Here is a 27,713-nt window from a genome sequence, read left to right as displayed (position 1 = left end):
GTCTTCTAAGGATAGCAATCGGTAATTAGTGTACTGGAAAAAAGGGAATCTCTGTTCCCCTTCAGACAGACTTGGGCATGAGCTTTCTCTGCCAGGACTCCTGGTTATCCTGCTTCCTGCTGTAAACCACAGAGGAAAAGGAGGGGCAAGGATTTTTTTTGACCTCTTGGCACCTTCAAAATTCTGACAAATTGTTCCTAGTTTAAAATGGCAATAGGTTTTTCTCCTTGAATTGAATCAGAGACATGGGAAGGTAGCACTGCAAATTACTGCTAAGTTTTTGAATTAAAATAAAAGCCATTATGGGCATGAATAATGCCAAGGAGAAACAAAAAGATTTTATTTTACAGTTCCAATATTAGCTTCAATTAAACAAGTAATTGGAAAAATCAGAACAAAAATTTGGCAACATCAAAACTCACAAAATATTCTGGTGCTCTGATTTTGCGTGTCCCTCCTTACCCTCAAAAATTATTGCCAAAAATTTTCTCAGAGCTCAAACCTGAATTAACTCAGGACTGGGAGAAATCACATCCTGACCTATGTAACTGAACTCCTTTGCGAGAGCTAATAACATCCAACCCATACTGAAAGCTTAGACAAACCTAGAGAACATGAATATTAAGTTTACCCACCGTGGCACGGAAATAGAAGTAAAATTAAAGGGACTGGAAAGCAGGTTCCTACAATCTGCCTTTTGGCTTGACTCCTGCAATGCAGAACAGCCTTGGGCAGAGTTGCTGGTAAGCCTGGTGTGAGGCACTCTGCAGTTACAGTGAAAGCATCTCCCGTGGACCCAAGAACGCCTGGATATCCCATCCCTGCCCTTGGAGGGAACGGTTTCTGAGCTAGGAGCAGGGCACATTGTGGTGTCACACAGCAGTCTCTAGCCTGCAGTATTTCTGCCGTTGGCCTTGCTATGTCTACCCCTAACTGCCTTGTTGGTGAGGAATTCATCAAATTGACTGTATGTATTTGTTTTGGGATAAAATCTTGCTTATCAGAAACAGGCCTGAGAGGCCTTTTTGGTTCTCTGAAAGCTACAGAACGGATACCGACATCCAACACTGCACCCATGCCTTGTTTTCTAGGTCTACACTTTTTAGTGCCTGTCCTCCTCTTCTGGACTTGGCCATCATCCTGCGTTTACCAGAGCCGTGAAGCAGGCTATCTTCCTCGGGGGGGGCTGTCTCGAAAGACGAAGGGCCGATCCCCCTCTTTCACAGTCAGACTGTCCGCAGGCTTATTTCCAGTATCAGCTTCCTGTTGACTGTCTACAGCCTTTGGAGGAATGCGATCCCATCCTGTCAAGCAAGCTGTAAGGGGAGTGGGCTGGGGGATCCTTCCTGTGGAGTAAGAACTCCCCTCAGGGCCCAGCACCACGTCTGGAGGACTTGGCTGATGGAGTAATGAGTACCCTGGAGTGTGAAACTCTCATTAAACTCCCATCTGTTTTGATTTTCTTATATCTTTATTCTCTTTAGAACCCAGGTCAAAAATACAGAAGCTGGCTCAGAGAAATGCCAGGTCAAATTCCGCTTGCATTTACTGAATTCCTTACCTTTGGTCAGCTTATCCTGCCTTCACAGAATGCTGAATCTTGACTCAAATTGGCAATATTTCCCATGCTTAGTATTAAACTTAAGAGACTGAAACAATTATGGCCAGTTTTAAGCAAGATTACTTTAACTCAGACTAGAAGCTTTGTGAGAATAGCTTTCCTGCAGAGTCAGCCAGAGGGAATCAACGGTACTTTATTAACACAATATGAATTCTGTAAAGAGGAAAATAAAGCATGTGATTTTTGTAGCAAGGCCAGCCAAAAGAAATAACTTGCCCTCCAACATCACAAGTTTCTTCAGGATTTGGAGTGAAATGGAGTACAGAGAGCATTTTGTCTTATGGGATTTGTTTGAGACATTCAAGCAATTGTTTTTGCTTCTTACAAGTCAAGGTGTTAGCGAAACAAAATGCATGTCTCTGGAAGGGAAAGAAGGCTGTAAAATGGGCATGGCTGCTTTAAATTGTTTTGCCACGGCCCATCACTTTAACCTGAAGATAATGTTTTGGGGAGGGTTGAGAAATGGTGCCTTGGACAGGTCACCCACCTGGAAAAGTGCCGCTGGCACCCAAGCTCTGTGTCAGCTCCCTTGGGACTTTGCCCTCCTCCTTGCTCTGAAATGGTTTTGCATATGCTGTATTTCTTCTGCCACCACCCGACTGTGAAAGGTACTTGAAGTATTTCAAGGGTATTAGCGGTATTAGCTGATGAAACTCTTTGAAATGACTGTGCTCTCCCTGAACCTATTGCTCATATGCTGTATGGATAGTTGTGTGCATGGATAATAAATTCAGCGCACTTGGGGCATGTCAAACTCCCTGCATGTGCTATGCAGCATAGGCGCCCTTTACATTTGTTCGGAAAATGGGGGACTAACAGCCTGAAAATGAACAGAGAAGCTTTGTGCTTTGATCCACCCTTTTTTATATACTAGAAGAAATATAGCACGGCACCTAAGAGTAATACGTAGCCTTCTGTGCTGGTGGTTAAAACAACCCTGTCTACCTGATGTAAGTGTGGTTAAATGATGTGATTTTTATCTGGTTTGTAACTGCTTGCATCATTTCACAGGGTGATGAAGATGGGTAAATCTGAGGTGATATGGAAGGTGGCATCAGACACATTTCAGTAGCTTGATCTCTAAATCTGCCTTACGTCTATGGCATCAATGCAGAAATACAGTCCAGTCTGGCATAGCTCTAGCTTGCCTTGTTTTTCGCCTCATTGGATTAAAACGATCTGTATGTGCATACCGTCCTCTTCAGCCACTCTATCATTGCTGTCCCATTCACGGATCACTGTGCCTCTGACCTGCTGCCTGCCCATGATTTGACTTTAAACGTTTGTAAAGGACAATGTGTAATCAGCATCTGTCAGGCATCACATTACTGCTTGGGAGAGTGGCTTGTTACTTCATTTAGGACAGATACCGTTGCGCTGTGCTAATGGCATTACTTGTAGCTAAGACTGCGCTTCTTTGAAAAGCACTTGTGATGCAGAAGAAAAACTTCAGTGAGGAACGAGAAGCTGAAAATGGCACGCAGTACATTTCTAAGTTTTAAAGAACGGAACCAAATAATGCTGCTCTTTTTCACTACTGATAATATTCTTGTCCACTTCAAGAGATCTGGTTCTCTGTGGTTTGCATGAGTGTCTAAATGAACTATTTAATGATAAATCTGAGGCAATTTCATGCATATGAAAGCAGTCACAGTGCTTGATTTTTCAATGTTCATCCCAACTGGCTTGTGAAGCCTTATTTGAATAAATCATAATCAGGTGTACACAGAGTGTAAAACCAGGAAAAAACTGAGACTGATATTGAAGAATGTTGCAGAGAATCAGTAGATAAAGTTAGAGGTGTTTACACATCTCAGTAGAAAGAAATATAATTTAGAGTCTCTGCTTTGGCAATTTAAAAAAGTGTTAAAAAAGACAAGAAGAAACACTTCAGATGAGCTCAATTAGAAACCAGTGTCGGGATTTATCGACAGTGTTAACTGAAAAACCCAGTCATCTCTGCAGTCCAAGAAACGCGTTGTAATGCCTTGAGATGCCAAGTTCATTAACCCTTTACCTTTTAGTTTTGTGAAAGACAAACTGGAGTACTGTATTTCTGTACCAGTTGGTGCATCTCTGGTGTACGATCTATAGTCTCCTTAAAATGGCTGAAAATGTGGACAATCTTAGACCAATAAAGATATGAATTCCTTTTGTAGGACTGTGGCATTGCCTCTTCAAATGACTGAATTCTTCTGCACGTGCTACTCAGTGGGATGCACTCAAGTTTAATCAATTATAAGCCCAAAATTGAGCTTTTTTTTTTTTTTATTGTTGTTTGTTTATGTTTGTATGTTGTGTGATGGCTTAATGAGCTTTTTAAGCATCTCTTTGCTAGGTGGGGCCAGTGCTGCAGAGAGTTGCTGGCAGTGTGGCAGAAGAGGTGGATGCCATCCTGGAAATCCAGGGAGAGGCATGGGGATGTCCTCTGGGAATTTGGGGCTGGACTTGCAGCCCACTCTCGGTAGAAATGAAGTGCCCAAACGTTGGTAACTTCCTTCTACTGAAGTGGCGTAACAGATAAGGTGGTGTGGGAAGTGCAATTTGAAGGTTAAGACTTGAAGGGCAGGTTTACTCACTTAGTAACTCTTAGGGCTCTCGTATATTTTCAGTACTAGAGTTCTAAATGTATTGCTTCACAGGACTGTATAGAGGATCAGTTGTTTGGAATGGACTTATTATAGGATAGCACAGCTCCCCTGGGCAAAGAATGTAAAGATTAGGTTTGGACAGGAATGAAATACAGGCACACACGTGGGAGAGGCTACAATCAGCTGCTCCCACCTTCCACCCCACTAGTTCCCAGGCCTCCCTCAATTGCAAATCTTGCAATACATAAAGAATAAAACCATGCATTATACATGATTTCCCAGAAGAGGATGAAGGTGAAATGTATTTTGGGCATAGCGTTACCCCCTCTGTAGCTGCTATAAGAGCCGAGCTGATGATGGGAAGCACATGTATGCAATATGAAAGATGGCAGAGCTCCGGCTCTGGAATTTGCTCCCTTGGAGCAATTGTATTTTGACTTGGAATACTTTGAGGACTCCTGCAGCTACACAGACTGCAGCCTTTAACTTATAGCCATGCTTTAAACCAGTATCTTCAAAGTTGGTTGCTGGATTAGATGCTTTCCAGAAAAATCTGCAGGAAAGAGCCAGTCTCCCTGTGTGATGGGGAATACAAGACAAGGGAGTAAACTTCCTTTCCAAGCCACCAAAGGATTACTAAGTCAATAAGACTCTCTAAGAAGAGAGAGAGGGGTATCTGAACAGATTTTAGTTAAGGGTAATGCACTTTCCTGGTATTACATGAATATCTCAGTAAATACTGAACAAGCTCTTTTACGGTTCTACGCTCTTTGCCCAAGTCAAACAGTATTGCATTTGGTACAGTATCCTACTGAATGGTATTATGTTGATGTTCTGTACAAGTAGAGCCTAAGGAGAACTAGCAACCTTCTTTATATGCACTGTTAAATGTCTCTTATTCAGCCTAGGATGGCAACTCTTAATACTGCTCTTGCAAAAGTCCTAAGGATACCTGACACAGCAGACAAAACATAGCTAGTTTGTGATGCTAATAGCTGGGTGTGTTTAAAGTCAATTACTATAAATAATTAGATTTTCTGTTGTATCTGCACAGGACTGAAATGCAGCATGACTTAAACACCCTGGACTCTGACCTGGATAATAAAAACAACCTGCTTGATGGAGTCTGACTAATCTCCCCTGTGCTGAAATTCTCAGTAAAACTGAAACATATTGACTCTGGAAGGAATGGATGAGACTCAGGTTTCAGGCAAGTTCTTGTTCTGCCCACAGAAATACTATCTTCAAACCTTTTCAGTGTTGAGATTCAATCCAAGTATAGGATTTGGATAGACCGGCCTTAATGCTAACTTTGCATTGGGAAGAGTTTACCTAGGTGCTTACCAAACCATGTAGCGCACTGCCCACCTAACAAAGGGGAAAGTCTGGTGCTCTCAAGGGGAATAATCAGCTCAGAGAAAAAATATTCCTTTGCCTCATTTGCCCTTGACACGCTTGCCAACCCTGGGATTGCAGTCAGTGTACTGTTGTCACCTGGAGTCTGTACCAGCTAGTCCACTATGGAGATCTAGAGGCCGATGGGGCCACCTGCTTTTGCTCCTCCCTCAACTGCCCATCATTTTTGCTTAACCCTACTGGAATTTGACTTGGGCCCCAAATGGAAGGGCATCAGCTCTTTCTATTTTAAATGCCTCTGGATGTTTTATTAACCACCTTAGAACCCACTTACACTGAAGTTGTGCTCTAACCTTAGCGGTCCCTTATGGCAGCTGAGTTTGAGTCTAAAGGCGTATTTGGTGTTTGACTCAAAAAGAGACACACTGTTTTGTCCAAGGTACAGGCGAGGGAGGGTAAGGAGAGATGAGACTGGAGGGGAAGCGCTCTCAGTGGTGTGGTAGATGTTACACCAATTTCCAGTGGTAGCCTGGGTTTTCTGTGCTAGACGATGCAAGTCTCTTGGGTGTGGAATTCGCTTGAAATTCAGCACTCAACTTGTCAACAGTTTGCTAAATAAACACGTTGGCATACTGAAGCTGCAATGCTCTGAATCAGCCTTATGTTCCATCAGACACTGCTGCTGTGGTCCCCAGTATATAAACTCTGAAAAACCCACTGCCAGTGAAAACACTGAAACTGTGTTTCAGAATTAAATATATCCCTCTTCCCTTGTGAGAAAGAATAACAGGCTGTCATTCACAGCCACATTCCCAGCCGTAACTTGCATGCCTTCATCATCTCCATAGTCAGCTGTGACTTCCTGATAATTAAGTCTTTTTTTATATATCCACCTGAGCTTGCTTGCTGGCATACACGTTTGGGGACTGCTCTTTTGTCTTTGCCTTGGATACATTTAATATTTTCTATCAGTCTTTGGTTCTAACTGTCCCTATTTTTCAAATTGGTAACTTACAGGGTTTTTTCCAGTTACATGCCTCTTTCATCCCTCCTCTTCTGATTCTGCCTCTCTAGCTCCTTGTGACTGTTTCTGCTACCCCTTTGCTCTGCTTGTGGCAGTCCATGCCACTTTTATTTTTTCCCCACTTGCTTCCTTTCTTCTTTGCATTCTACAGAGCCAAGGCTGAAAATGTCTTTTCTACCTCCTCTGCTTGTTTCTCCAAAGAGATTGTTCTGTGGAGCAAGGGCTGTAGCTTGGGAGCTACTGCTCTGTGCTTCGTGTTCATTTTTATTCTCCATACTTCTAAGCTTTTCCTTAGTCTTTCTCTTCCCAGAATATCCCTCAAACACCTCTCCTCTGCCAGCCACTGGCTCTTCAGTGCCTCTCTGTCCTTCTACCAGGCACCAGTGGGACTTCTCATTCTTTTTTCTCTGCCTGTTTCTTGTTCCTGTATCCCAGCAGATCTTCATTCACTTTGCTTGTTGGAAATGGGCAAGTGGGAAAATTGGTTCTTCCGCTTGCTCTGTATTAACTTGCTGGAGAAGATACCTCTCCCTGTCACAGTAGAGTGAAAAAAAATAGCTGGGCTGGGTCTCTTCCTCTTCCCCTTGGGATTCATTCTCTTCTTCCTTTCTCATTGATTAGGACTGTGTTATGCTGGTCAAACCAAGAATAGATCAGATGGCAGAGCAGGCCCCTCTGGGCCAAGCATAGTAGGTATCTAGCCGGATTACTGGAACAGAAACCAGCTCTGAGGTGAAAATCAGGCCCCAGTTATCAGCGTTAAACACCCCACTTGTCCGTTTCTGTCTTCAGAAATCCTGTCTGCTGCATTAGGACTCTGCTTGAGAAAGGAATAAAAGTGCAGTGTGAGAGAACTGCCACCTAACATACCCATTGAACAGAGCACACTACAGCAGCATTTTCCAGTAAAAGTCCAATCCGGTCTTTAAAACATGTAGAGCTGTATTATAATAAGCTGTTGGCAAGTGTAAGTCCCTGAATGTAACTGATGTTTGTGTCCGTGTGAGTATCTATGACAACAAATAAATCTAATGTTTGGGAAGTGACCCTGAGAATATCAGTGGGGGGGTTGTTGCATTATGTTGGTAACAGCGATTTCAGACTTGTAATTCCTAAGTATTACTATAGATGGATATGAGTACTTTAGGCAAATGAACTCATTAGTGACAAGATTTTTTTCTTATTTGCAAATGGGACCGACTCACAGTAATGCTATTTACTTTAGCTGATTCCAGACTTTTAGACATATGAAGGAGTGAATATTTTTAGGAACTTTAATGCCAAGCAGGAGGCTTAGACTCAAAGTCAATGGACTGTGGGCTATCTGCAGGCCACTTTCAGTCACTTGAAGAAGGTAGAAAAGGGAATCTAACCTAAATTTGTGGTAACTATCACTGCTGTTTCTGTATCGCTACAAATCAAAAAGTAGGAAGCAAATGAAGCCAGGAATTAATCCTACAGGATAATGCCCAGGATGGGCAGGTCTGTAAGAACAGGGCTAGAAGTGACTGTGGGTTTGGTCCTCTAATTTTTTTTTTGCTGAACAGGAGCTGTACCACCAAATACACGTGCTGAGGCTTATTGTTTTGGCCTTACTTGTTGCATCCATTTTACTCTCATGTCCTGTACTGTCCTCTTAGGAAACGAGAGGGAGTGAGAACAAAGACATCCTGTTTGTATGTGCAGAACTACACCGATGGCTTTCGCCACACCACACTGCCTAACTTGCTGGAACTGGGCCTGTAATGGGAAGGCTATGGAACCCTATAAAATATCTGGAAAAGTTATGCACCAAAAATGGAACTCGGAAAGCCCAGTCATTGGCAGTGTGGTGGGGGAAGGTGGTGTAAGACCTCCTTCCTCTCACCTATCCATGCCTTATCTGGGGCTTCATGGGGATGTCTCTCTCGTGTGTGTGCAAGTATCTGACCGCTCTTGTCCCTCTTGCATTCTAACCTCTGACAATTAACCTTATCTTGGTTCTTGTCTTGAGTGAACAACCGTGCACTCTCTGCAGACCACTGGGCAGGGATTGACAGCACCAAACCAGCTGTACTAATTTTCCACTTCTCGTTTTAGCATGTGCCCAGCGTCACTGCCTGACACTACCCATGACAAAGCTTTGTTTCTCAGCTGATCAAAGATTTGTCAAGCTATTAACCATTTGGACTGAAAGATTAGATGTTGAGCATTCAATTTCCAATATACAGGTCTGAAAATACCGGCCCAAATGATTCAGGTTTTTCCGAGATGGAGACTAGTTAAAGACATAATTTTGCTTATGCTAAATAAATGAAAACATCTAATTAGACCCATCCTTTTGCTCCCAAGATTCATCTTGCCTTTTGGAACAGAAACGTCTTTGCTGTCCCTGTAAAAAACCCTACCTCAACGATCTGAGCTAATAGGCTTTGGTCAATTTTGCCTTCGGTCTACAGTCACCGGAGCATTCACAGCTTCACAGTTAAAAACTGCAGAGACAGAAACTGGAACTGAAATGAGGTGGCAAAAAGGTTAAGTCTTTCTGAGCAAAGTGATTTAGAAGCAAGCAGGTTGAGAAGAAAAGTGGAGGAGGAGAGACTGGTTTGAAGAAGAACCGTGCTCATTATGGCTTTGCTAATGTGTGACTGTTTAGATCTGAATGAGCTTTTAATGTCTCTAATGCATAATTTATATGCAAGCATGGCAAGAGGTGTGCAATGCAAATCATGCCCGATGAAGAGATGAATATGTGCTTGCAGATGCTTGAAGTTCTGAGCATTCCTGCAAGACACTGAGGAAAAGCCCCATCACAGGCAGAAAGCCTATGATTGAGTTTTTCAGCAGAAAAGCTCAAAGTGCCATGGCCCTGAAATAGTTTTGCCTGATCTTGCACTGGTGGTGAACTGTTTGGGGAGCAAAAGTACGTGCTTCTGCCCATCTGTAACACTCTTGAAAAAGCCCTGGTATTGATAAACTTGCTCGGAACCAACAATGTCTTATTCTATGAATTCCTCTGTAAGTTGATGGGACTCTGCTTAGTATGAGGACTTAGCTCTGTTAAATAATACCAGGACATGACCCTATTGCCAGTAAGCAAACTATCAGGGAAAAGAGAGGTCATTCAGGGAAGATGACGAATGACTTTGTGATTGAAGATATCTGAATGTCTATCTAGAAGGGAATAGTAGTGTCTGGAAAGCTGGTGAAGATGTGCTTATGTGCAGCATTGGTGCACTTAGTGATTAAATCATAGTTCATGAGGATGACTTATGTTGAAAACCCCTTGGGAAGCTTGATTTTACACCTGCGATATTTTAAGAATTTTCTTTTTATTCCTTAATTATTTCAAACTTTTGACAGTTCAGTGAGCAAAATTAAGGATCAGCAGCACAGTCCTTTGCATATGTTTTTAATCACTGTATAGAGGTGGCAATCATAAATTGAAGTGTAAATTCAAGGAGCCTTACAAAACTGGAAAGGCAACATATTTCAGAGTTTGTGGTGATTTAGAAAGCAGAACTAGTGATGTTATCAATGCCTCTCTGGAGGCGTGACATCAGGGTTTAGCTGGTCTTACCGTCTCAGATACCTGCCACCAAGATTTATCTGTGTTTCACCAAGTATGAGAAATATATGAGGCCGGGGCTTCCGGCTGATCCCCCCCAAAAGCCTTCGAGCCGCCTCCATTAATGTCAGCACACTCGTAAATTTTTAGCATGCACTGAAGTAGGCAACTTCTGCCACTGCACAGAAGCTTCCAGAGGTGTCCCCTGCCTCCTGTAAATCCACAGACACCCAATAAAGTAAATTAACTGCAGGTGGACTTAATAACAGTTGTCCCTCCTATGGAATTAGAGGGGTTCACACTTTTTAAAAGTGGACAATGTGGTGCTCCCATAAGCAAGAAAGGACTGAAGGTTTGTTCGGTTTTTTGTTGTTGTTGTTGTTGTTTTGGTTTTGTTTTGTTTTTTTAAATGGCTGTCAAAGCTAGATAGTTGATTCCAATCGATGGGAAAAGTGGTTGCAGAACTGTGGGCTCCACACTCTCCCACTATACACAAATCATCCTCTTGTTATGGTAACTTATTTTCTCTCTGTTCAAAGAAACCCGGTGGGCTGTTTGCTCTGGTACTCCTCCGGTAAGCCATTTGCATTCCATTCCCTTGCTCCTTCCAGCCCCAGAGATGTCTGCCAAAATTAGTCAATAGATAACTACCCAGTGGAAGCTTTAAGAATGTGTTAGGAAAGGCTTGAACATTAGCCATTAATGTTTACAGCTCCTAATTATGTTAATTAATCAGTCTTAGAGGTTGTCTCACCCGGGAGCCCAAAGGCAGGATTCTAGTTCCCACAGATGTACTTTAACTCAGCAGCATGGCTGCTTGCAGCGAGGAGCTCAGCATGGTCTAGCTGCCAGAATATTTATGCAGGGGACTGGGCAGGTTTTGCTGCCAGAGCTACGAGCTGTCATGACTGTGTTGTTCCTGTTGGATTCTGAAGATAGCTTTGACTGTCTACACGAGGCACAGTCAAACATCTGGGAGCAGGCTGAGCCATGTTCAGGAAGATTGATGTTAAATGTAAGCTGTTGCTGCAGAATGGCCTTTTGACATGGGAGAAAGGCACTTTGTACCAGCACTAATTGTTCTGATACAAAGATAACCGCCTCTGCAGAATCCAAAGTTGTTAGCTCTGTCAGAAAACAGAGGTGAAACTATTGATAGGGAAAATGGACATTCTTTTCTATTAATGTTTCTGTAGTTTTGCAGGAAGACAAAGCGTATGGGCAGAGGAGGACACTCAAGCTTGTGCCATCCTCTTTCAGAGCTTGATTTCCACAGTGCAGAGCTTGCCTCCACTCTCCTAAGGAAAATGAGAAAACTCGGAGAAGAGACACAACCCAGCCTGGCTGTAGAGTGATTCAGAAGGAGCTTCTACGTGTTTTATGCTATTCTCTAAAGAATTTGGTTTGTGTAGGCTTTCAGTGCCCAAAGTACAAGAGTTTAGGAGAAGATATATTCAACTCCAGTGAACAGGTAAGGACAGGAGAAAAGTGTGGTGCAGATATAGACCTCTTTCTAATTTAGTTCAGCTCATCCTCATCTGGTGGAATTAGCACACAACCACTTATCTATCCCCATTTACAGAATATTCTGATTTTTACATCGAGCTCATAGCTGCTTCTGGCTAGCAATTTTTGCTCCCAAGTGGAATGTCACATACAAGTGGCTTCTGAGTGTGTGACAATCCTTTAATGATGACAGGGAAAACAAGTAATGACAATATGGATTCGGTGAAAGAGAGCGGTTCATCACCCATCTATAAATGGCTCCTGTGGGCAGTAACTCCTGCCTGTGCTGAATATAAAGTACCAGATACCAGAGGGGCATTTTTCGGTAGGTTCCTCCAGAAGAAATGCTCTTGAAGGGATGGCAGAGAAGGAGGGAATCCATTTTCCAGAGCAACAGGGCATTGTATGGAAAGAGGACTGTGATTGAGGGGCTGGTGATGTCTCCGGTTGTGTTTCAAGGATTTCCAGGCCGGAGCTTGCTTGCTTTTTAAGAGAACTGTCTGCTGTAGTGGTTCATTGCACTAAAACTGATTATTAAGCAATTTTCCTATCAGCTGTTTTGTGAACTGTTGCCATACTGCGTAGAGACCGCAATCCATGCTCCTCGGTCACTTGGAAAGCGCTTCTGGCAGGCTGAGGGCACTTAGGATGAGCCAGAGGGGACTGAAAAACAACACGGGTCTGGATGGACTTAGAGCAGCAATCCCTCCGAACCGGGGCGGAGGTGGTACGGGGAGGGGGTGCCACGGCTTGGCGCTGCCAAGGTGTCATCTGTCTCCGTCCTGTTGGCAAGACTTCCGTTGCTGATGGATTGCCTGGCAACCTTCACGCGCGTTAACATTAACTTCATAAAAAGCAGTGTGTCCAGAGTGTGAAATGCGATACGGGCAGTGCCTGACACAAATGAATACTTCCCCTATTCTGTGGAGTTTCAGTGCAAAACCTCTCTCTCCATTCATCTTCCTCCTGCCTCCTCCTTGCCCGCCCCCTGCTACCTAGGGAGCCCCGTGAACAGGCGTATTGGCAGTAAACTTAGCTCAACAAAACACTCTGGTGAAAAAGGGAAATATAACATGATCACTTCCTATTTCTTTCTCCTTTCCTCTGCATCAAAGTCTGGGCTGGCTGTCAGGAATGTTCCAAATGAATAAATAAAGCGCAGGAACCCCCTGCTTCAGAAGAAGCCTCATTCACTCACCACGAAGCTTGGCCAGTTCTTTTTCTGACAGTACTCAAAGTCAGCGGGCAGAGCAAGAAGATCATTCAAAGCTAATCAGTAAAGTGTAAACCTATTAGGAAAGCACATTTACCCCTCGCCTCCTCCCTCCTCCAGAAAACCAATCCCCAAATCTGTGGGAATAACACATCACGTACATAAAAGTTGCTATTACTTAGATCCCCTGTTATTAGGTCAGCAATGCCACTGATGAAATGCTCCCCAGAGCACTGAGCAGCGGCATATAAATCCTCCAAGAAATTCACAGTATAATTTGTTACAGCTAGAGGGCATAAGACACATTACAGCAAAGCCCGTGTATTAGGCTCTTCCCTGTGATTCTCGAGGCTATCTCTAGTAATAAAAACCTCATCTTGATTTCTTATCCTTCGTATTGATTTCTGTCAGAGAAGACTTTTCTTAGACAAAGATACTACTATATTTCTCTGTATAATAAGGCGATCCCTCTCTCCTATTCTTCCCACCCCTTTTAAAAATTTACTTTAGGGATGACTTCAAGGAAAATTCATAACTTGGGGACTGTTGGTATGTACAGTGGGTGAAGAGCGGAGAAGACAACAATGACAGTTTTTGCATATGCAGTGCAAAACCCTAAATGTGAAATTAGAGAAAAATGCTTTTGGTCTGAAATAGTACAGGAAATTGAAACTAAAACCCCAGCTATGCAATTTCTATATTTTAATATGAAACTCTGTTATTAATGTAATGGATGGAATCTGTGGGAGTCAAGTGATGAAAATCCAGACTCAGATGTATATAATCCTAGAAACTGTTAACTTTGGAACATTTGTACTCCTGCTCTATGAATCATATAGCTCTCTTCTTTTCAGGAGAGGCCTGTAGGTCTGATGCTTTTGTGAAAAAGCATTACCAAAAAAAAAAAAAAATCTTTCTTTTTTCAGTATGGTGCAGAAGGACAAGGCCAAACAGAAATCTAGAAAGCTTTACGTGAATAATTTACAAGCCAAGTAACAACAGCTCCATGGAAGGCAATACAGGTAAATGGAATGATGGATGGAAAGACTGTGAGAAACACTGTATTATATAAAAAATATTTTGTATTCTCTGCAATAGGATTACTATAAGCATCTGGAAGATTTTTGTTTGATCTATTCCTTTGGGTTTCGCTTTATTTTGCTTTTTTAGAACCTATCTTCATAAGAAGCTGTCTTGGGTCTTGAAATGACTGAAGCTATGCTGGTTCCCTTGTGCAAAGAAAGTGGTAAATATTTATAGCAGTTCTTACAAGTGGAGAAATTTAATATGTGCTCATTGCTTTTGTAATCTAATAGCTGTGCTGAAAGACAATACCTGCTAATTGTATTTCCTATCACATCCTTTTCCAATTGAAGGATAAAATATGGAAGTTTGGGTTTATTTTTTTTAGTACATACAGCAAAATTTATTCAAAAGAATCTTTGTTCCCCTTTAGCTATCTGTTTATTTAATAGACTATGGACAATGGTAAACTCTGTCAAAAATCCTAGTTAAAGAATAATTTATAAGCTACATTTAGCTGTTGATCTCGTAGACTGGCTTAGTGGAGAGCCAAAATATAACCTGGCAGGTAATAATTAATGTGAACCTTGACACTTCAGACCTGGCAACTGCTCAGCAGGCCAGGCAGGAGCAGGAAGCAACCTCTGCTAGTTCTGAAGTGTCTCTGGCAGGTACCACATGGAAAGCTTGGCTCTGTGTGACACACATGCTTCCCATGTGTAGAAATTTGCTGATTTTTTTTTTTTCTACCTATTTTGGATGCAAGTGATGATGTCTGTGGCAAAATTATTTTGGTCACTTAAATAGAGGCCTCCTGTGAAGAGCAGGATGGCAGGCAGCTCACTCTGATTCCTCTCAGTCCCGTAAATCACTGCATCACTCCCTCAGATTCAAATGAACTGAAATATTGGGTGATGTCCAGCCTTTGCTGAAGATGATGGCAGCTCTCCCACTGGCTTCACTGGGGGCAGAATTTTATCTACCACACTGCTAAATTACCAGAATAGCTTTTGTCAATGAGATCTGTCTAGTCTTGGCTGAAACACGCCTTACGGATTTTTGGAGATCACGATGGACAGTTAATTTAAAAGAAGAGGGTAACAAGGAGTATGATCAAGCACACTGCTCTGACTGCAACAAGTCTGTGGCTGCCCCTCTGCTATCAGAGATGACCCTACACTCAGGCGTACCACGTAACCGCACATGCAGCGTCTCTTTAGCTGTGCTCTATCTAAATGGTCTGATTTAGCTTAAAACTGCTTTTTGGTTAATTTTTTAAAATATTTAATTGTTTCTGATGGGGGGGGGGGGGGGGGTAGAGAAGCAGCTCTGTCTGTGGTCACGCTACAAGGTTGGAGGGGAACTGTTTTCTCAGTCTACCTCATCGGTAGAACACCACGTCTGATTAATGCTTTATCTATAAGCAGTGGTGTCATTGATTAACTCTGTGGGTATATCTTAGTCCCATTTAATATAATCACTTGCTCAGGAAAAGCAGACCGATAAAGCTATACAGGATCAGTTAGTGTGGTGCTTATATTCAAACACCTGCTTTAATCTTTGTTAATTTTCAAGTCTAGATCATATTCAAGACTACTGAACCTGACTAGACCAGACAACTTAAAGGTTAGCTAAAGAACTCCTTATAACTTGTTTAATCACATATTTATATGCTGGGATACTGACTATAGCTGCCTATAGCCTTGAAGTCTCACCTAAAGTTGGGCCCCTGGGCACATCTGTGATATAAATGTAGCAACGAGGTCCCATTTCACTTGTAAGAGCTACTGAATAAGAAAGCTCAGCATTTACACTCCACCTTACATCTTCAGAGTATCCCATAGACACATGAGACTGAGGTCGCTTATACGTTAGGTAGCAAGGGTTTTGATGAACTGCTCATTCAGCCATTCCTCTCCACCTCCCTTGATCGAACGATGACTTCGGCTTCCTCCAAATGATCCTTTGGATTGGTTAGGCTCTTGCTTGGCTCTGCTGTTAAGTGTCTCCATGGAATGGATTTTACTTTCAATAATGTCTCATAACTGTCTTTAAAGAGGTTTATGGCTCAGCCTTATTCTCTAGGAGATTGACTGTTCTCTGCTAATCTCCTATAGAAACGTTGTTATTGGTTCACACAGTATTTCAGTTAGTTCTCCTCAAGCTCTAGACTCAAGTTAATTGGACACAATTGACCGATGTTAGAGAATTATGATTAGATGAGTAATCTTAAGCAAAGGAAATAAGATCTTTCTGTACCTCAGAACATGCTGGGAGTTGTGGGGACTGGCAGGAAATGGCAGCTCAAGAAGTGTGCAGACCAGGCCCTAGGAACAGGGGTGATTTAGGGAATGGGGAAGTGCTCTGAAATAACTGAGGTTTGTAAAACCAGCAATTCTTTCTAAGGGCGAGCTAGGTGGGGTAAAAATACACTAGAATCTCGAGTGTCTGTAAGAGGCAAAAGTACAAGAAAAGATAAATAGATTGTGGCAGACCTGTGAGTGCTATTTTTGATTACTTTTTTTTTTTTTTTTTTTAACAAACAGTACACTGTTGTATAGCTACCAAAACCTGATTAAAGCAGTCAGGGAATAAATAGAGCAGGAATTCATCAGAATGCATTTGTGTTTACGACTGTAAACTGCACTCTGAAGGCAAGTCCAGTACACTGAAGCAATGCTGAATGATTAACGGACATGACACTAGTCCACATGACAAATATGAGCCCTGTAACATCACCAGGCAGCTCAAGACACAAAAACCCTGGAATTGTTTTTGCAGAGCAGCTTAAACCTTGCTGCTAAATCCCGGAACTCTTGGGTGCTGCTTCCCAATTAATTTTACATACTAACCCACTGGATGGGGTAAATCCTGGAAAAAAATACCTATATTATAAAAGCAGCCTATGTTCCTTAGCACAAGGCCTTACAGTATTGCTGTATTAAAATTGCCAGTCTCAAAACTTCTTCAGCTAAAGTAAACTTTCTGAGAGAACTATAGGTGTCAGCACTCAGTTTAAAAATGTGTAAGTATGTGCTTAACTCTACTGAGACGTGAAGTTTCACTGAGATCAGCAGCACTACTTAAGTAAAGTTACATTTGGAGGAGTGTCTTGAAGGTCAGGCCTCAAGTACAAAAGTACTTCAGATTCATATTGGCTGCTGGATAACACCAGCAGCAGGCACCTGGACTGCAGTACCAGTGACGTGATGTGATTTGCTATAGCAAATAATTATACTTCTATCCCATCAAAGTCGGCGTTCTCTCTCATAAACTTCATGTATTCAGACAGGGAAAAAAGTCAGTGCTCCTAAACTTTAAGTCTGCTGCTTAGAATTACAAAGCTGGAGCCCAAGCTAACATGCAAGCAGAACGTGTCCCCACTTTAATGTCTGTGGAGCTGGTTCTGCAGCCAGTCTTTCAGTGTGCACCTCTGATCCCTGCTGGCCTGTGCAAGGAGTGATGCACTGTTTTGGCTTCCCCAATTAGGAGTCCTGCTGATCGGGAATTTAGCTCTGCAGCCGGTGCAGAATCAGTTCTGCAGCTGGGACCGGGATTGCTACCTTGAGATGGATTTTGCAATTTGTAAGAACTGCAGAATCAGGCTCTTTGGGGCAATGGACTTCTCTAGGAGCAAGTGTTTATTCTGCTCACCGGCACTCGATGAAACACTGGCCGATCTGATCCTGGAGAGTTTCCTTGATGCTGAGCCCCTCCATTTCTCTCAGCTTGTCCTTGATGAATACGTCCTCTTGCCTCTCCTGGACCTCACCTTGCAGGGCATTTATTTGTCCAGCATGCATCTGCAAAATACTGGTTGCCTTTAAGTGAGGAGGTAGGCTCTGAAAATGACAGGAAGAGAAAAAAAAAAAAAAGTATGAATTAAAAGAAACTTAATATGAACTGGAATGCCAGGTTGACAGTGAATCCGAGCTTAAGCCTTAATTTATTTGCGGGGAGTCAGGAAAAAACCCTGTGCTCATAAAAAGTGCCTGGATGCACACAATGGTCTATTGTTAGTGTTTCAGCATTAATTAACAACATTGCAATGTACAAAAACAACCCTTCCAGCGTGGGATCCTGGGATCTCAATGAGACAGGTGAGAAAGCTGCTGTTCTGCAAATGCCAACTTTATCCATGTCAGAAGGGTGCCAGAGATTTTTTAATTGAATTTTCAAATGTTTGGACTTCCTATTGGTACTTTTTAATTAGCCAGTATTGTTTTTAATTTGTTCGCTTCAATTTTTATATACACTGCTTGGTCAGTGGTTTCCTGGTATTTTGTTTGCAGCTGGTCATATTCCTTTAGGAAATCAACTTCCCTTGAGGAACAACAACAACAACAAAGGAATAAACAAACCCCCCAAACGTTGTAATAAAAATCATAACTCCCGCAAGTTTCCCATGATATGATAACCTTGGCAAGAAGGGCTCTAAGCCAGTTTAAAGTCTTACACACTAATTTTTGCTTTGTGATTGATTTTACATGTGCACTTTGAGAGAGAAAAATGAAAGTCTTTCTGGTATGCAAATACAGAAGCATGAAAAATACCATCTGTGTGGGTGGTCTGAAACTTTGCATTCTGTAGTTTGCAATGGTTGATAAAGTTAAGATGTTCTCAGTGTTTTATGAGCTATTACTACCTTTTAAGTGTAGAGGGAAAATGTATTTTAGAAATTAACTTGTAAATTAGATTTTTTTTTTTTTTTTGCATTTCTAGAACAAAACATTTTCTACGTACTTGGGAAGTACTAAACTGCTGTCTGCTAGTGTATGTCAAATTTAAGAATGGAAAAGAGGAGAAAATATGATAATCATTTTTTGTAATATGGTATGTTTTACTCTTTGAAGTTAGTGACTGTCTGAAACATAGGTGGCAGCATATGTGAACAAAAGCCTAGGACTATTGGTTTGGATGGAAGAAACTCTATACAATTCTGCTCTGGCCTTCCACCTTCAGAATGTATAGAAATTGTCCTTAATCAGCACATCTCCGACTAATTTAGTGTAATGCATTCTCCTTGCTTTGGTGATGTATTTTATAGTGTGCTCCAAGTCCTAATTCCAAAGGTCTCCTGCAAAGGCAAAAAAGCTTCTACCAAAGGTTTGGCCAGCTTATATTTAAGATCTGTTATTTGGTGTTTTTCCATGCTTCAACCAGGTTCCAAAAATCACTAACAAGTGCCAGGCAAATTTGGTTTCAGAAAGTACACAGCGGGATTGCACACCATCCAAAGTAAGCACAGAGGCCCTGTTCAGGAAAGCAATTTACTGCCTTCCCTGCATCTGCAATGTATGACTCGTGCTATGAAAAAAAGGCATTGGTCAAGGCCACCAGTGAGAAAATATTCAGGAGGAGACAAGATGATCAGCATGCTTCTGAAATAATGGCTGCACATGCTCTCTTCCTGAATATTTGACCCAAAATGTCGCCTTTCACCCTGAGATGTTACCTTCACTCAATTCTCAGTTTCCACAGAAGTGTTTCCAAACTTCACCTTCACCAGCACCTATTTTTAAGTATAGCACAACTAATCTTAATACTATTTATTTGGATTTCACCTGGATTACACCACTGTGTGCCTTATTAATATTAAACAAACCTCAGAATAGCCAGATGTGATGATGCTTTCTCAGGGTTCATCTGGAAAACAGAGGAGGACCCACAAGGACTGCTTCCCAGATTGAGATCTAGAAACAAGATCCACTTCCCTCAGGCAGTTTCCCACTCAACCCTTTGCTTCACGACAGCAATTCTCAAGGGACTGCTTTTCTGAGATGTTCCTGTCAAAGTGTTATTGCCTAGAGGTATTGGTAGCAAGGCTGCTACTGAAGAGATGAGCCGACTAGAGCCAACATGACTCTTCCATGTGTTTGTATGCTGCCATAGCATGGTCTGAACAGCCACTGCATTACACGCAGAGGACAACCTACTAGATTTCCTAGCTAGATGCTCACTAGCAGAAGCTGGGGAAGGGCTGTTTCGTCTAGAAATACGTTTTCTAGCTGAAGGTGAGTGAGAAGAAAAGGCAGAAGGGAAAGAAATCTGGAAGCACAAGAATAGGGGACTGAAGGAGTATTTCCACGAGCAAAGGTAGCTGTGGTGAATGCTGACAGTGTCTTGCTGGGTGGGCAGAAGGCCCCATCCCATCTCCTTTGGCAAGTGATGGAATCAATGTTCAAGCCTTGGCACAGGGGGCACAAGGATCTCTCCAGCTTTATTGAGGCTGACCTAAAGCTGATGGAGAAAGACAGGCTCCCCTGCAGCATGCATCTGAACGTAAGGGCGAAAGCTCATGAGATGGCTCACTAGATGAACAGCTTATTGGTGCTGGGAAGGGGCAGCTCCTCTTCCACCCTAACTGCCGGGTGTGCAGTCCCTCCCTTCTCCTGCACAGGCTCTGGCACTCACCTGATCCTGCGGTGAACCAGTTCAGGGCTCTAAGAAGTGGCGATTAATCCCTTTTGTTGCATGTCTGTCCCGTCCATCTACCATTCCCACCCCTCCCGTTTAATTGTCTCCTGGTATAATGAGCTGAATCAGCTAGCCAAGGCAGGCAGCTGAGGGCCAGAGCCATAGCAAGGGAAGTGGTGGGTGAGCACGGGACCAGACCAACATGGAAAGCAGGATGGCCCATGCAGCAGCATGGACAGGAGAGCTCCTCTGCCATCTCTGAACCTTTCCTCTGCTCAGCTCCTCCTCTGAACTGCTCTCCCCCGAGTCCTGAGGGAGCCCTTAAGGACCAGCTACTTGTCACCGTGAATTTACTATCAGCATATCTTTCATCAGTACCAAAACCAGATGAGGTAAGCACTGTTTGAACTGGCAAGAATGTGCCCACATGAGCAAGACCAGAAGTAGGAGATTCTTATCTTTAAGTGAATTAATACACACCATATCTACATTTGAGTCCAGAGCCATGAAGCTGGTGTGGACTCAGTCCAGGTAGCTCTAAACCAGCTGGCTTAGATGCTGATAGCAACAAGGCTACAGAACATGCTCTGGTTGGCAAAATCCAGCCAAGTCCTGAGTAAATATTTGTGCAGCTACCTGACTGGGCACCATACAGTTATCAATATATCTGCTGGTACTAGCTTATGAGCTGCACTCAAAGCCCTGAGGCTGAAGTGCAGATGTAAACTTGTAGAACAGCTTATGAAAAGAAGCTCTGTTGTATTTGCCCTTCATATTTTTTTCATTTTCTTTTCCAGAGACCATTTTACTACAAGAATACAAAAGAAACAGGAATGACTCCTACCAAGAGTCCAGCTACCCACCTTTAATAACACTAAAGAAAGGAATAAAAGAGATCAGGGAAAGTTCATAAGACTGTATTCTCATTTGACAGTCTTTTTTTCCATTCCTATTGATTTCTTCTTATTAGTATTTTCTAAAGTAAGGTCTGTAGAAAAGGGTTTATTTGCAAGGAGGAAAAGGCCATTGCTGATGTGAAATGTGTTGTTGCTTGACTGCTTCAATCGCTGGGAAAGCGGAGCTGGCTCTGACCTAGATGGCCAGATAAGCTGGGGAGGAGGGTAGGGGTTGGAGGGGAGCCAACAAGACAGGGTGACACGCCAGGTACAAAAAGACACTTGATCCGAGTGGGAGTCGGTGCTGCCAGGCAAGCCATTGCGATGAGTAGTAGGGAGATCCGTTAATAACAAATGCCATCTTTTGAAGTTGGCCTAGCTGTGGACAGACAGTTGCCGAACCTGGGGCTCCTCCTGTAGTGCAAAAGCTTTGGCAATAACACGCTCCAGCTCAGATGGGTGATGGACAGTGTGAAATGAAGAGCAGGGCTGGCTGTGATAAATGAGCCCTGAAGGTTTCGTGGCTGTCTAATGTGGAACATACGCAGCACGCCCTGTTTGTGAGTGAAGACCAGGAGGCTGACACATGTCAGGAACTGAGGCTGGCTCCTGTTCTGGGGGGAGGAGGAGGAGGCAAGCGTTGAATGGCAGTGAGGAAATCATGCCACGGTTATTTGATTTTGAAGTAAAACGTTACAGGCGAACATACAACTGGCCTGACTTTCTATTCTGTTACTTTGAAATCAGTGCTGTTATGTCAACAAAAAATGAATTGGACTTGAGGACAACAGGGATGAGGAAACATCAGAAGAACTTACGTGTATGTGGGTTAACTAGTAAAATGGAGACTATCTCAAAAACTGCCTCTTTGGCCTATAAGAACTGATCCAAGTGTAGTTAAGGGTGTGAATTATCAAGGAAAGGAATCTGTTGGTAAAGTAGAGGGAACAGGAAGACCAACTAGATAAAAGTTGAGTGTGAAAGTGAATTTAGCAACGTGACCTAAAAACAGACACTTCAGTGGCAGGAGTTGCTGAAGGGATATAACAAGATGTCCAGAGGATGTAATTGTACCATTGTCTTAGCTGTCAGTTCTCTACCATTCTTCAGATAAAATGATTTTCTTTTGTCAAGTAAAAGACAAACTGAGGAAAGAAAACTGAGTCCTCAGAGCTTAATGGATGCTATGAAACGTTTTAGACTATTACAACACCTTAGAAAGAAAAAAAGCTATGAATAGCATAGCTGATACGAATTGGAGAACACTGCTTCCACCTTCTTGCTTTGCAATTGAAGAAACCCACTGTTAAGCTTGCTTTCTTTTCTCCACAGTGTTCTTGTCCTAATCACAGAAGTATGTGGCACCCTAAAGCTCACCAGTTTCAGAGTTTAACGCATTCCTAACCCTGCTTCGGTAGTGAGGAGACAACTCCAAAACCTGGGACCTTACATTCATCTCCAAGCACTCTTGTGTCTTCAAATGGAGACAGAGTCTACCCGACAGTCCTGGTGGGGTTTGCGTTCTCTAGCCAAGGAGCAGACTTCCGAAGAAAATATGCCTGAAAAAGCTTGAGCTATCTGAGGCTGCAAGAGAGAATCGGTGGTGAAAGGGCAGAAGGAGTGCCAAGGCAGATGGGCAACGTGGGAGGATGGTTTTGAACAGCTCCAACAGGAACGCCTCCCTGCTGGCCCGTCTCCGACTGCTGTGCCTCGCAGTAGCACGGATCAAGCCTCCATGTGCCTGCACGCTCGTTCTGGAGCTCTAAAGAATTATGCCGAGACAATATGATGAGTGCCGCTTTTACGGCCCTCTATACTTAATGTGCACGTTAAGGAAGACAAAAGCCAATTTATTTCTAACATCACTTCTCTCAGCGCCTCTAATGTTCCTGCTTCTGAATCAAAGGGAGGCATTCTACAGTAAGACACTAATAAATAGCTTTTCCTCGGGGGAAGAAGCATTTTCCCATCTTTAAGAAATTTCTTTGGCCATGTGAAATTCAAATTTGTTAACTTGCCCTACAAACAGCAACTCATTTAGAAACAAATTACAAATATTAGATGGAGACAGTGAACTTGATAATGCAATGCTGCCACATCAGTTGTAGAATAATGCATCTTAATGAAGGCTTCCCATGTGAATAAACCATTATATTTACAAGCTTTTCATGGTTAATGACCCAGAACTGGATAACGAAACTCACATTTTTAGTGTGGTCCTCTGTCAGCAAAAGTATACATATTAATAATTGATGTTGCTGTAAAAATAGGACATAATATGAAGATTCCTGAGTTTGTGGGAAAATAGGACTACATGGTCCATTAACTTAAAATGCTTATCTAATGTTTGATGGGCTTTGTCTTTAAAATCCTTGTTTAAATTAATAAGGCAAAATAGACATTTGTCTAAAAGAGAATTTTATTCCAACTCATCAGTCACAAGTATGCTGATGAGAGCACTGTGAGATTCTGCTGTATTTTACTCCACCTCCCTTTACCCTCCCCAAAGAGAATTTGGGTTTTATGAAAGCAGAAGACCCAGTAGAAGGAAGGAAGACGTTTCCTGCACCTCCCAGGTAAGCCGGTGTGATGAAAGTCTCCATACCTTTTCCTTTTTTGACTTAGGCACTCAATTGCACAGATCATTCTTTCCTAGCTTGAAAAGCCGGCCTTTCTGCTTAGTCAGCTCAACAGCTCTTTCCAACGCAGACTGCTTTATTGTTCATTATAAAACACTTAGAGGTGTGCAGGCTGGCTGAACATGCTTAAGGCTACAGTTCTACATATAGGAGGCCCCATGCTGTGGAACTAACTGCTCTTCAATTGTTCCATTACAAGTACACTTACGAGGAAAGATAGTCTTCATTTCAATGAAATAAATACATTTCATTTTACTTCACGTTTTAAGGATAACATTCATATTATGCCTGAAAGGTAGATTTACTGCAGCTTTTATTGCTGGGTACTTCATTTAGGACAGCTTCTTTTCCTAGGCCTAAACCAGCACAGCCGAAACACATGCTGCATGGTTTTATGGGACTTGTTCCAGCAAATGCTCTGCTACAGACAGTATTGTCCATAACTGTAACCTTTCAAAAGATGCACTAGTTGTGTAGCATTTTACTGTAGACTGCTTATTTTTCAGTAGTAGTTGTAGTTTGCTTCTCTGGAGGACTTTATTTCATAAGCAAAGTAAGTATTTTTAAAGTAGCTTTAACGGTGACTTATTTTCACCAGTACTGCAAGTAAGATTTTTCTTTTATTTCACATTTGGACTATATGGGCAAGTAACTCCTTACTAGTAGACAAAAAGAATTCACCACCTAAGCAGCTGGGGTTCTGTTTTTTACTTATGACTGTTATTCTACCGAATTCTAAACTGTGATCCAAATTATCTTTCAAAGTTTGATATAGGAGTTACCTATGTTCTTGCTTTCTCATTTCCTCAATGTGTTTTGTCTGGCTGCAGGAAGAATGTATTTTAAAGAGGTCTCTAGTCTGATGAAGATTGTATTTCTATAGGTTCCATGGTACACAAATGGTGATAGCCACATCAATTATATGGCTGAATTCCTAAATTAGGCACAAAAAAGGAACAACTAAGCAAAATATATTGCATTCATTAAAGCTTCCCTACTATATGATTCACTTCAGTGGCTTTGACAATTAAAGTAATTGTCATATGCATTCAAACAAAGCATTTGTAGTAAGAGGCCTTGTTAGAAAAATATTGAAAATAGCTGTTTTATTGATTTATATAATATATTTTTATAAAAATGTTGTCATGTAACACTTTTTAATAAGCTAAAAGAAAGAAAATTTGGAGTGGAGAAAACATCTGTATTCATGACCATATAAGTTTATATAAATTTGGTTATGTTTATTTCCAATATCATGACTGGGCATGCTGTTAAACTTCTTCTAAAAATGGCAAGTATGTTTTGGACTCTGAAAGGCAGTGATTTCACTGTTAGTGTGACTCTAGCCAATGAGAGCCAAATTATTTAGTGGGCTGCTTGCTTCCCAGCTTTCTGTTTTAAAAATAAGCAGGTTTAAAATTTCTATTGAAAACAGGACAGATAGTTATCACTGTTTAGATGTATATGCATGCCTGGTGAAATAACATATAATCTTGTGCTGACATTGAAACGTCATCTAGGTTGCAAGTAAAACAAAAGTTATTTTAATCTTATGCTTGATAAAAACAGGCCTGGTGTGTACCACTACTTTAATTGTCCACTTTCAAGAGCTGAAGAAATATTTTAAATTTCACTTACTCATGGAATTTGCAGTTTGTTAAATCCCATATAATATTTATCTAGTCATAGTCTATAATGTTTATACAGAAGGCTATTATGGGAAATGCTGGGGTGTTGTTTTTTTTTTTTTTTTGTTGGGTTTGTTTTGTTTTATTTTTTTTCCGGACTGGATGAAATGAATTATATTTATCAGGAATTCAAAGAACAAGGAATGTTTGGCAGTGTTTTCTCAGATATAAATAAAAGCATTATCCAAGACAACATGCCTAAATTAGGGTATGTTTCAAAGAGGTAAGGAGGAGAGAACAGTTTTTTATTTAAGACCATATAGATCCTTTCATGTATAAAGGATATAGAGGAAGGAAGAATGGTGGTAATACTATGTGAGAAAATCATAGATCGGTATGTATTGTGCCACTAACCCTTTGGTAAGGGCTGAAATTACGGAATAGAGCAGTGAGAGAGCTGTGTAACTGTAAATCAATAGACGTATCTGTGAGACAAGAAGGTGTTTACATGTGTGCATGTCCACAGCATGCAGGGCTCAGTCCTATAAATTGTTTAAGCATGTAGAGCACTTGGTTCCAATGGGATTGATTACTTGTGCTCGTTAAGTGAAAACATGAGCAAGGGGATGTCCAGGCCTTTGGAGTACTGCCTCAAAGTTGCAACAGTAGGCTGAGCCCCTAAACAGGGATGGATTTTGTCTCATCTTTTTGTACTCCTTGTTCCTAGGCTTCTCCTACCCTTCCATAAATCAGTCGGATTGCACACTGTTTATCCTAACATTTTATGTTTAAAAGCAGCTTTTCCTCTCTCCAGTAGCCTGTGTTCTGAGATTGTAAGTATAACTTCCTGGAGGGCCTACCCTGTCAGGGGAGTCTGTTAGGGAGAGCGCTGAGTGTAAATCCATTATTAAGCTTGAGCTGTTTTGCACCACTCTGAGACAAACCGGTTGCCAAAAAACAATTCACACGTCCAGTTACACCAGGCTGATAGCTCGTTTGCACAGCAGCAAAATGAAAGCATCACAGCAACCTCTAGCCAGGGTGTTTAGTGACACAAAATTTATAAATGCCAGAATCAGACAAGTGGAAGTACGCACCGGTTTGAAAACTGCAAAAATTGTATAACTGAGCTGTAAAAGAGTCCCAGCAAGTAAATGCAGGTTTGTTTGGAAAGCGCATGCATGTTTTCAAGACAATCTAATGTAGTTTCTTGCCACGTCGGTGTGGTCGGTGTGGCCTAAGCACAGACCTATGCCTGGAACATTGGTTGTGGTGGTCACGCTGGAGTTCGTAGTAAACAGCATTGTGGGAGCAATGTGAGGACGATCAGGAAACAGGTCAGGATACAGTTATCAAGATAGATGTGCTCTTAGTGAGGCTTGCTTCTCTTTACAAATTAAACCGGTATTGCAAATAGTGATTTATCAGAGATTTAGAAAAACATGTGCTGAGGGAATCATGCTGTTTCTGCAATTAAGCTTTAATAAATAATAATAATAATGTGGCTTTACTTTTGAGCCAAGAAAAAAATCTCTGGAACGTAGGCTTCTACTCTGTCATCAAGCAAAAGATGAAATAGAATCAAATTCCAGAAAAGATACATAAATTTTTCTAAAGCAAGTAGACAGTAAAGAAAATAATACTGAATTAAGTAAAAGACTGGGCAATTCTTGGTCTTTGCAGGTATTTCTATATTTTTTTAAGCCAACACAATTGAATTTTTCCAAAAATCAGTGTTCAGAACTTCAAAGGGACTAGCTCTTTTTGCAAAGCAGTCTTTATATGAAAGTAACATAGATATTTTTGAAACAGCTATAATTATAAGAGAAATTATATTTATTGCAGTAAAAGTCAAGCCTCCTTTGGGATGGACTTGGAGTAATGGATGGCTAGGTCTTCTAATTTATCTAAGTCGTGCAGCATTAGAAAAGCAAATTCAACATATTTACACATGAAGATCTGTGGTCATTTTTTAGAGGGCTGACGTGATCATACATCAAAGGGACTTGACCTTTGGAGCTCACTGCATATCTATCAGTGTGAACCAATGTCTGCCCGCCACTCACTTCCTTTGGAGCCCATGGGAGGGAATGCAGCATGAAAAGTAAAAGGGAAACACAAATGGGGAATATAAAAACACTAGAAAAAATAACTTTTTTTTTTTATTTATTTAGAGGTATCAATTTTTTCCCTACATCCTTTGATTATATACTTGATAAAGAGTAATGAGGCTGAGTGCAGTGTTGCAAACA

At 41.7% G+C, this 27,713-nt stretch overlaps 1 protein-coding gene across 1 annotated transcript in view; it reads right to left on the bottom strand.

The window, feature by feature from the left end:
- IQCA1 (IQ motif containing with AAA domain 1) overlaps positions 1 to 27,713 on the bottom strand; it is a 112,289-nt gene that overhangs the window by 65,094 nt on the left and 19,482 nt on the right. The window contains exon 6 of the mRNA XM_033001308.2: positions 17,536 to 17,723. Within this exon, the coding sequence (XP_032857199.1) occupies positions 17,536 to 17,723 (188 nt within the window). The remainder of the gene's footprint in view (positions 1 to 17,535; positions 17,724 to 27,713) is intronic.

The sequence above is a fragment of the Tyto alba genome, unplaced genomic scaffold (assembly GCF_018691265.1).
Source record: "Tyto alba isolate M040663 unplaced genomic scaffold, T.alba_DEE_v4.0 Super-Scaffold_7, whole genome shotgun sequence".
NCBI classification, from domain to species: domain Eukaryota; kingdom Metazoa; phylum Chordata; class Aves; order Strigiformes; family Tytonidae; genus Tyto; species Tyto alba.
Note: the sequence above shows the minus strand (reverse complement) of the source record. Positions and strands in the feature narration are given on the sequence as shown.